The following is a 9,679-nucleotide window of genomic DNA, read 5'->3' on the forward strand; positions in this document are numbered from 1 at the left end:
AAAGCCCCTCCCCCTCGGGGGTTTCATCTCAGGGGTGGGGCTCACTGAGCTTTTCCTGGTCCCTGTTGGACAGAGGTGGACTGTGATTGGCTGGGAGGAAGATTTCCTGTGTTGATTCAAAGAGGAGGAGAGGAAGAGGAGTTTGTAACGGAGGAAACAGGAGCAGATATGGTTACTGTGAAGTGACAGAGACGAAGAGGAGAAGCAGGAGGAAGAGGAGGTCAGCAGCTCCCGTGGAGGACAGACCAGACTGATCTGAGAGCAGTAAGTACAACAACAACTCGTCCTTATACTCAGGGTATCTGTGATGTCCCATGATGCACTGCAGAGGAAACAAACCGGTGTTTCTGACTCACAGAAACATCTGTGGACAGGAGACAAAGATTTCACCACGTCTGACTCCTTCAGAGCTCCCAGACTTGGATCAGAGGCATGACTGATGCTACTGTCGTCACCACACAGCGTCCTGTGAAGCTTCCTATCTAAGCCTGAGCCCAGGACTACACCTGGTGCTCAGCTTCAGCAGGTTTTACTCTGAGCTTCGTTCACCTCGATGCTTCTGAAGCAAACACAGGTGTATTGGGGGACACCTGCACTTCAGATACTTTAACATGCAGAGGAATTGAGCTACCAACCTTCTCAATAGTAGGCAGCCTGCTTTACCTCCACAGGAAACTCATACTTGGTATTAAATATGTGAAGACTGTCAGCTTCTTTTCTTCCCCCACATGAGGAAACTCTGAGGAGGGCGTGTCAGGCAGGACAGGGTGGGGAGGAGGTGCGGGGGAGTTAGCTCATCCTCCACAGAGCCGCGACAGCAGATCATATAAATATTATTGACCATTCGAGTTTGACTTTGTAAAACTAAAGCTAACGTGGATCCGTCTGTTTGATCAAACCTTATGTCCACGCTTCCTTTTTCTGTCTCTGGATAGACAGAAGACTTGTTAATGACAGGTGTGGGTGATCATGTGGTCTCGGTTCTCCTACACTGGACTTGGACACGGTGGATGCAGTATTTTACTATCTCACTTGGAACACTGTGCAGTGGTCTAGGTCTTTCCTGGCTGAGGGAACGTTTTGTGTCAGTCTCCTCAGCTCATGTGGGGCACCACAGGGATCAATACTTGGACCTCTGCTTTTCTCCCTTGGCTTTGCTCTATCTTTAGAAGGCACAAAATTATTTTCCATTTATATACAGATGAGGTTTATATGCACCTAGAAAATAAAAATGACTATTTCAGGTGCAAAATAACTGTTTTGAGAAAGTGAAAGCTTGGTTTTCTCTTAATTATAAAACTTTTCACAAAAACAGAGGTTTGTTCTTTAGGGCCGGGTGTCACTGGTCAGTCCTTTCCTGTGGACCCTCTGGCACCGTACGGAAAGCTCGCTGTCACCAATTTGGGTTTTAGATGGACAATGTTTAACCTCCTAAGACCCGAACGCTTCCACAGCATGCATTTCTAATTTCTCTTTGATATTTGGGCTGATTGGGACCTTTTTTTTTCTTTTTTTTTTAACCTAATTTTTGTTTCTAAGAAAAATGAGAGCCACATATGAGGATATTCGTTTAAAATTTCGATAGAACAGTAGCAGCATAATGTCCTCGTAAGTGGATATCAGGCCCTTGTAGAGCAAAATTTAGTATTTTGGTCTAAATGACCCAAAATGTGACGTCCACATATGTGGAGGTCCGAGGAGGTTAAGGTTTGACAGTCAGGTGAGAGGAGCAGCTTTTTTCAGCTCGCCAAAATAAAACCCATGTTGTCGAAGGAGGTTTTTAGAACGGTACTCCATGCTTTTATTACAACTCGGCTGGATTATTGCAACTCGTTGCACTTTGGTGTTAGTCAGTCATCCTTGTCACGTCTTCAGCTGGTATAAAATGCAGCCGCACGGCTTTTAACTGGTATGTGGAGAGGTGAGCATATTACTCCTGTTTTATCCTCAATACACTGGCTGTCTGTGCATTTTAGAGTTCATTTTAAAATTCTTTTAAAATTTGTTTTTAAACCCTTAAAAGTCCCCCCCACACCGCCTCTCTGAGCTGCTGCACCTGCACACCCCCTCTGAGTCTCTTAGATCAGCTGACCAGATGTTGTCGGACGTGCTGAGGACACATCGGAAGCGCCGAGGGGGTCGGGCTTTTGCAGTTGTGGCTCCCAAATTGTGGAAAGCACTGATTACAGATTAGAAAGGCCTCCTCACTCCATGTTTTTAAATCTGGTCTGAAGACCCACCTGCACGCTTTGGCTTTTAACCCAGAACAGAAATGTTCATTTTATTTGGGTTTTATTGTCTTTCTGATGTCGGTGCTCGACAGTGTTTAATGTTATTGTATTTTTATTTGTAGTGTTTATATTTTTTCTTATTCTATGTTCAGCACTTTGGTTGCTGATAGCTGTTTTTAAAGTGCTTTATAAATAAAGTCAGCTTGGCTAAAAGTTTTATTTTGAAGCAATTATTTTTTTAAAGTCAATATATTTGTCCTGGATCTTTTATTGTGAAAATTAGACATGGTCGTGATCAACAGTTTTTTATTTTGAAACTTTTACGTTTTAATACAGATTCAGTGATAATCAGAGTCAGGTGACATCACACACCTGTGTGTGTGTGTGTGTGTGTGTGTCTGTGAGTGTGTGTGTGTGTGTGGTGCAAATCAACATTCTGATTGGCTGCCATCTTTCCCTCTCAGGCCCATGTGACCACTGAGCTGTTGCAGGATGAGCAGGATGCAGAGTGAGCTTGAGGGTCGCCTTGACAACCTGCTGTCACGCATCGCCGCGGAGACACAGGAGATCAAAGAGCTGGAGCAGCAGCTGACCGACGGTGAGGAGAAATCAGACCAATGAGAGAGCGGCACTCTGACTGGAGCCCTCTGATTGGTGTCCGGTTAATAAACGACCCTGGTTCTCGTCCTCAGGTCAGATTCTGGCGAACGAGGCCCTGCAGAGGGAGCTGGAGGAGGTGATCTCTGGACTTCAGGAGTACCTGCGAGGACTCAGGGAGCAGGTACAAACACACCTGATGAACTGGGGAAACGCCGTGATTATTGTCTATCGCTGGCATCATCCTAGTAATGATAATGTTTGTGTTCGGGACTTCAGAACGAGAGAGCTCCAGTCTGTAGGTGGCGCTCTCCACCTCGTCCAGAATGGGCGGGGCTCAGTTCTTCCTTTGGAAGGTTTGATGGAAGGGCTCGAGTTGCTGATGCAGCGCCACTTGTAGATGTTTTACAGGACTGTATTGTAGTGAAATATCTTCCTGTGAGCATCACTTCACAGCACCACAAGCCACTTTACGGTACTCCAAAAAGTTGATTCTGTTCATCTGGACGTAGCGTTTTCAGTGGGAGAAATCACCTGGATGATGACGAAACGTTTCTCCCACAAAACGCTACGTCCAGATGAACAGAATCAACTTTTGGATTTTATTTACTTACCTGGATGATCGAGCATGCATCAAGACATTTTACGATACCTTCCACTTTGATTTGGGGTGTGAGGCGAGCAGCTGCCCCCTGGTAGCATCACCTGCAGCCACCACAACCTCCTGATGTCTGTCTGATGAGCGCCTTCGAAGGATGGCATCCTGTCCTAACCGACCAATCAGCACACATTGGCAGAACGCTAATACAAAATGGTCCACTGCGTCCGTTCACAGAGAGTGTCAGAGCCCCCTGCTGTGCCGCCGATCCATATGCTTACTTAATGGCCCAGCTGCACCCACAGCACGCCCTCTGCTGGCTTATTCACCCACGAGCTGCGTTGAATAAAAGCATGCTCACGAGGAAGCGAGGCTGACGCCGTCACGTGGCTCACTGGTTTCTGAAGCCCTCAGGTTAACGTTTCCTCCAGCGCCATCTTGGTTGCAAACTAGCAGATGTGATGTGGAGGGGCGGATCTGACTAAAAAGAGTCATTAGCCAATCAGCATGCAGATTGAAGTCACATGATCAAAATGTAAAGAATGAATTTGACTTTGTATCAAACTGTTGGCAGAGGTCAAAGTTCAGAAGGCTGGTTTCTCGTACTTCTATAGAACAGGAAGTGTCGCCATCTGGTGGCCATCAGAGATAACGCAGGTTTTCATTTTTACTTCCTGCGGTCATGAACATGTGCAGTCTAATTACTGATGAATCTGGTAAATGAAGAGTGTGTGTGTGTTTCAGGCTCATTGCTCTCAGCAGCAGGTACACACTCTGCAGGCTGAAAATCTGAGTCTGCAGCTCCACCTGGAGGATGCTCAGAGGCACTGCAGACAGCTGGAGCACTTAGCCAGGTCTCACACACAGGTGAGTGTGTTAGTTTGCAGGTGTCACTGTTTGACACGCCCACCTGACTGCCTGAGGGTCTGTCTGTGTTTCAGAGCATGTCTGTCCAGCAGGGGGAGCTGTTTGCACTCAGGATGGAGGTGCAGGCTCTCAGGGAGAGACAAGTGCAAAGCAGCAGACACCAGGCACAGCTGGAGGTGGAGCTTCAGCAACTGAGGGAGGAGCTAAGCCAGAAGGTGCCGCTGGGACAGGTGCGTGAATGTCTGCAGGTCACTCAGAGCAGAGCAGCAGGATTTCAGCCTAAACAGCCTCTGAGTCATGTGACCTGTGATCACGTCTTCATTAAATCAGCCCAGAGCTCAGGTGTGTTTCATACATGCTTTTACAGACAGGTGAGCCTGCACGCTTCATCAGGTAACCTCCCCAACAAGACAACATCAGTCTGAGTCTGACAATTGAACACAAACAAGCATTCACTCACACACTCACACACATTCATTCACACACACACACTCACACACACACTCACAGTCTTGTCTTGTCTCCAGCCCTGCTCTGATGGACGTGGGCTCTGATTGATCAGATATTGGTAATACTGCTGATGCCCACAGATCAGACACAGAGGTGAAGCAGGAAGACGTCCACAGACTTCCGGCTCAGCTCTCAGGTCCAGCGGAGGAGCGGCAGGAAGATGAATCCCGGCCTGAGGCGAGCAGGTCGGTGTTTGTTCCTCTGGAGTGAGTTGCTCCTGACCACGCCCCTTTCTTCCTGCTTTGTCACCGTGGTCATGTGACCTGCTCACGCCGCAGTAACATCCATGCCTCGCTGTGAGGACCGCTGCGACCTATTTCTACACAACGTTGTTTTCATCAGCATCAGCTTTACGAATACATTTGTACCTCAAAAAGTACGATGGCTTCGTGGGGCTGCAGTCTGAGACTAGATGCAAAACGATGCATCCCTGCGCTTGCTACAAACAGCCCGGCTTCAGGAAGCTCGAGGCCCAGGCAGGATCCAGGCTTTGAGGCTGAAACCCGAAGTTGAGGAGATTAAAGAAGTGGACACAACCCCAGGAGAAAGGCAAGAATTGGGGGAGATAAAGAAGAGAAGATGGAGGATGACGAGGTGTTGAAAGACTGTCAGCAGGCTGCAGACACACTGATGTCTTTATGCTGAACTCCTTAAAACTTAGCCAAGCCGACGAGAATGGGCTTAGCAGTCCATCGCCTTAACCACTTGGCCACATCGTCCCTGCACTTCGTCTCTGTGGAGGACACAGCACGACTTCATGAAGACATAATGAGTCCATGTGCTGGATCGTCCTCTCCAGCTGATCCTGGAGCATCAAACACGATGTCTGCAGTTCAGATTTGGACGTCAGCCTCACGTCACGTGTCTCAGACAGCGCTCTGAGCTGTTTCATACCCACAGTACGCTGAGTGTGTGCGCCGTCATGCTTCACACAGACGAGGTGGCCGAGTGGTTAAGGCGATGGACTGCTAATCCGTTGTGTTCTGCACGCGTGGGTTCGAATCCCGTCCTCGTCGGCTTGAGTGAGTTTTATAGAGTTCAGCATGGAGACATCAGTGTGTCTGCAGCCTGCTGAGGAAAACAACGTTGTGTAGAAATAAGAGATAAAGAAAGGACGTCGGAGAAGGAAATAAAAAATTAAATCAAGTCAGAAATATGAAAATAAACTCTGGAATAAAAACAACAATAGAGTCTTCAGGCGTGGATGATGCTGTCAGCTCACTGCGACGTGAGAGTGAGCGGGTCACATGACCACGGTGAGACAGGAGGAAGAAAGGGGCGTGGTTAACATCAACTCATTCAACTCTGGGGGATTTTTCTTACCTGGATGATTGACGATGCATCCAGACATAGTAATAAATCATAAATAATTAATAAAATTTAAGAAGCCACGTCGTTAACTATAAAGAGAGTAAATGATGTCTAAATAAAACTACAAAAAGAGTTCATATAAATAAAAACTTCCATGTGTTGTGATTGTGAAATAAAAGCTGGAATAAATCTAAAGATGTGTTTTCGTTATCAGCTCACAGTTCTGATCCAAGTCCAGCCCACCTCGGCTGTTCGTGTGCTTTTTATATGAATTCCTCTAGCTGACCTCTGACCTCTGACGTCAGGCCTAACCTCACACTGCCCAGATGCTGGCATCAGCGCTCTGGGACCATCCAGCAGGCCAGGACCACCACGGCTCACAAGCACAGCCAGGAACACATGAGCAGACCGCAGGCCCGGCCGGAAGCCCGGCTGGACCGGGACCAGGTGGAGCCGGAGGAGGTGCAGAGGAGTCAGAGCAGGCACAGACTCCTGCAGGACAGTCTGGTGGGCATCACAAAAACAGCTCCTTCCAACATCAAGACATCAGCTGACGACTCTCACGTTTATTGTTTTGGCGGGGGGGGGGGCAGGATGTTTGTATCTGTGTGTGCCTGTATGTCTGTGTCTATATGTCAGGTTGGGTATCAGACGCCACCTCTCTGGGGACATCTCAGGCCCTCCAAGGTATGGAGGCCTATCTCCCCCCACCACTCCCCCTGCCAGTGGCAGACGCCCTCAGACATCGGTGCGTTGGTGGTTCTTTGTGTCTGGGGGCGGGCGTCCAGGTACACACCGGCTCACTCCTGGTGGCGGCTTGTCGGGTCCTGGAGCCTGGGGCTCGCTCGGGCCACTTCAGGGGTGGGGTGCCCTCGGCCTCTCGGCCTGGGGCTCGGTCACTCTGGCACAGCTGGCTGCCGGCGGAGCTCACGGGCACGTCACTGCAACCCCCCCTCATCTGGGACTCTCCTCAGCTCTTTCTGGGACAGTGGTGCAGCCCCCCCTCTGTTGGTCTTCCTTGGTCTCTTGTGTTCTGGGGGCCTCTGGATGTCTGGAGTCTTGATCTCCTCCATACCTGCTTCATGCCCTGGAGGACGGGGCAGTGGCCCCCCCACACCCTCTAGCAGATCATTACATGAAGGAACCTTTTAACCCTTTAAAGCCGGTCGGAGCAGCACGCTCTGTTTTGCGTAACTACTTTTAAATCCCGGTAGCTCTGCAACCACGTGAGCTAGCGCAATAATTTTTTTTGCATATGAAACCGGAGGAGTTGTACTTACATCTTATGCCATCAGCTTGTCCTCGGTCACAGTTTCCTTCCACATATAGTTTTGCAAAAACTGCATAAAAAGCACTTGCAGCAACAAAAACATAATATTCCAGAAACACGCTTTGCCGATCCGATCAGCTGTTCATAACACTTCCTACGTCCATCAGCGCGAACTATCGCATGTCCGCCATGACCTGCCCGAAACCGGAAGTGACGTCATTTTGTAGTTGTAGTTTTTTACCATCAGGGCCTCATGAGCCTATACTGGTGTTTTTAAAAGTTATGTTTGACTTTATGACTTTCTGTGTCGTTTCTGGGATGCTTAGGACTCATATTGCACTGCTGGAAATAGTTTATTTTGATGCACATGCTGCTTTTTTGCAAATTTGCATTATAATATTTATTTTCATTTTTCCTGCAGTGTATAAAAATTGGTGTATTTCAAAAATAAAACTATGAAGACACTCAAAATAAATTTCCTGTGGTGGGAAACTATTTTGTTCAACTTTTTTGTATTTACAGTTTTGAGGGATAAGCCTCTTAAATTTCTCTAACTAGAAATATATGTTAAAAAAACAAAAACGATTTTCAATTTTTTTGTAGTTTATTGCACGTTTTTGAAATTTATGTAATTACTATGCACTTAATGCAGACATATTATTAAAATTTAGGCTGTAATGGTTGTATTGATGTATAGCAACTTGAAATGCTCCCAAAAATGGCTCCACAGCATGTAAACATATAATATAAGCTCTGGCGGACTTGGTTCTATGGTTGGTCTTAAAGGGTTAAAAACAAGCGTCCATGCTCACAGGTGTACACACGGGTGATCACACACACAAACTACACCTTTTTGGCTCTTACCTCAAAGCACACTGTGCTGTTGATCTTACGTGCTGCACAATAATGTTTAATATTTAGTATTTACTGTCATATTCACATAGATCATCATGATGTTGTTTATTCTATTGCTCTTTTTCTTTGCTTGTTTTATCTTTTTTCTTTCTCAACAGCTGATTGATAGATGGATTTTTTGTCTGTTTGTTTTGTTGGCCTTTTTTGCCCTTTATCCTCGTTCCTCTTCTCCGCTGTTTTTCTTTCCCTCTTTCTTTCCCCAGTCATGTCTGTCCCGTGTGTAGCAAGTGAAAATAAAATAAAATAAACAATAAAAGCAAAGGTGAATCAAATAGACCATTACGGCAAGGCTGGGATGGTCTATTTGGTAAAGAGCACAATGGATTAGCAGTCAATCGCTTTAACCTCTCGGCCACCTGGTACGGGGACTCTGGCTTCACCTCATGCTGAGTCTGAGCTCAGATGGTAGTGTGCTCGATGCCCACCTGCTCCGGCAGACCGGAGAGATCCTGTCCAGCTGCAGAGCTTTCTTCAAGGAGCCGTTGGAGTCTCAGAGGACGGTCGGGTTCAGCAGCACCGTGAGTCTCTTCGAATGTGTGCAGCTGTTTACCTGCCGTGTCCTCCAAACCCGAGAGTCTCAAGTCCACGACGCTGCAGAGCTGCAAGAGTGCGAGTTTCCTGTGATCTTCTGCAGCTGCAGCACAAACTTCATCACTGTTTCAACAACAAGGCTGCAGCATGAAATATAAGACATGTAGAGTCCATCTATCACCCACCGGCTCTCATGCTGAGAGAGAGCACTGCAGCATCTGCGCTAACAGCCCGCAGGCTCAGCACTCAGTCAGCAGCCCATCTCAGCCCGCCATGCGGCACGGAGGAGGTGGCTGAGAGCTGAAGCCAATGAAGCGCCAGTCCTTTGTGCTCTGCACACGTGGGTTTGACTCCTTGTCAGGGTGGTTCAGAGTTACGAGCTTCAGGATGTCCTGACTCCTGGGTGATGCTGGCTTTGTTAGAGCAGACAACAGTTAGCTGAGTTTTTATTCATTCGTCATAACCAGGTTATTTTTTTCATTTCTGCAGATGATGAAAGGCTTTTATTTTGAAATCCACCTTTGTCTGTAAATAAGTTTCCGCTCGGTCTGTTTGAGGTCATCATCAGGATGATCTTTGGGTGAGCTTTATTTAAACTGCTGCAGGTGAACAAACACATGACCCTAAAACAAAATTGCGTCAGACGATCTCTAATCTCATTCTGACACTTCCTGTTCTGTGCTCCGGCTGCGCTCACAGAGCGACGCCCACCAGAGGAGCCTCGGAAACCTCAACAGGAAGTTACGGCAGCTCAGCAGGTCCACGCACAACACCAATAAGCTGACTGTGGAACAGTTGAAATCCACAATCGAACTGCTGAGAGCGCTGAACCAGCTGCTGCACACGCAG

At 47.5% G+C, this 9,679-nt stretch overlaps 1 protein-coding gene and 1 non-coding gene across 2 annotated transcripts in view; both read left to right on the forward strand.

Moving 5' to 3' along the window:
* The first annotated feature begins 158 nt into the window (after positions 1 to 158).
* Positions 159 to 9,679, forward strand: part of LOC148100409 (uncharacterized) — an 18,703-nt gene continuing 9,182 nt past the window's right edge. The window contains exons 1-8 of the mRNA XM_087848805.1: positions 159 to 264; positions 2,696 to 2,829; positions 2,924 to 3,012; positions 4,171 to 4,293; positions 4,368 to 4,523; positions 4,906 to 4,988; positions 6,420 to 6,621; positions 9,530 to 9,679. Coding sequence (XP_087704931.1) covers positions 2,724 to 2,829; positions 2,924 to 3,012; positions 4,171 to 4,293; positions 4,368 to 4,523; positions 4,906 to 4,988; positions 6,420 to 6,621; positions 9,530 to 9,679 — 909 coding nt within the window. The 5' untranslated portion in view covers positions 159 to 264; positions 2,696 to 2,723. The remainder of the gene's footprint in view (positions 265 to 2,695; positions 2,830 to 2,923; positions 3,013 to 4,170; positions 4,294 to 4,367; positions 4,524 to 4,905; positions 4,989 to 6,419; positions 6,622 to 9,529) is intronic.
* On the forward strand, positions 5,738 to 5,819 carry trnas-gcu (transfer RNA serine (anticodon GCU)). Its single transcript has one exon. It is a non-coding gene; the product is annotated as a tRNA-Ser (tRNA).

This window comes from Neolamprologus brichardi, chromosome 12 (assembly GCF_056152115.1).
Source record: "Neolamprologus brichardi isolate AB-2024 chromosome 12, ASM5615211v1, whole genome shotgun sequence".
Taxonomy (NCBI): Eukaryota; Metazoa; Chordata; class Actinopteri; order Cichliformes; family Cichlidae; genus Neolamprologus; species Neolamprologus brichardi.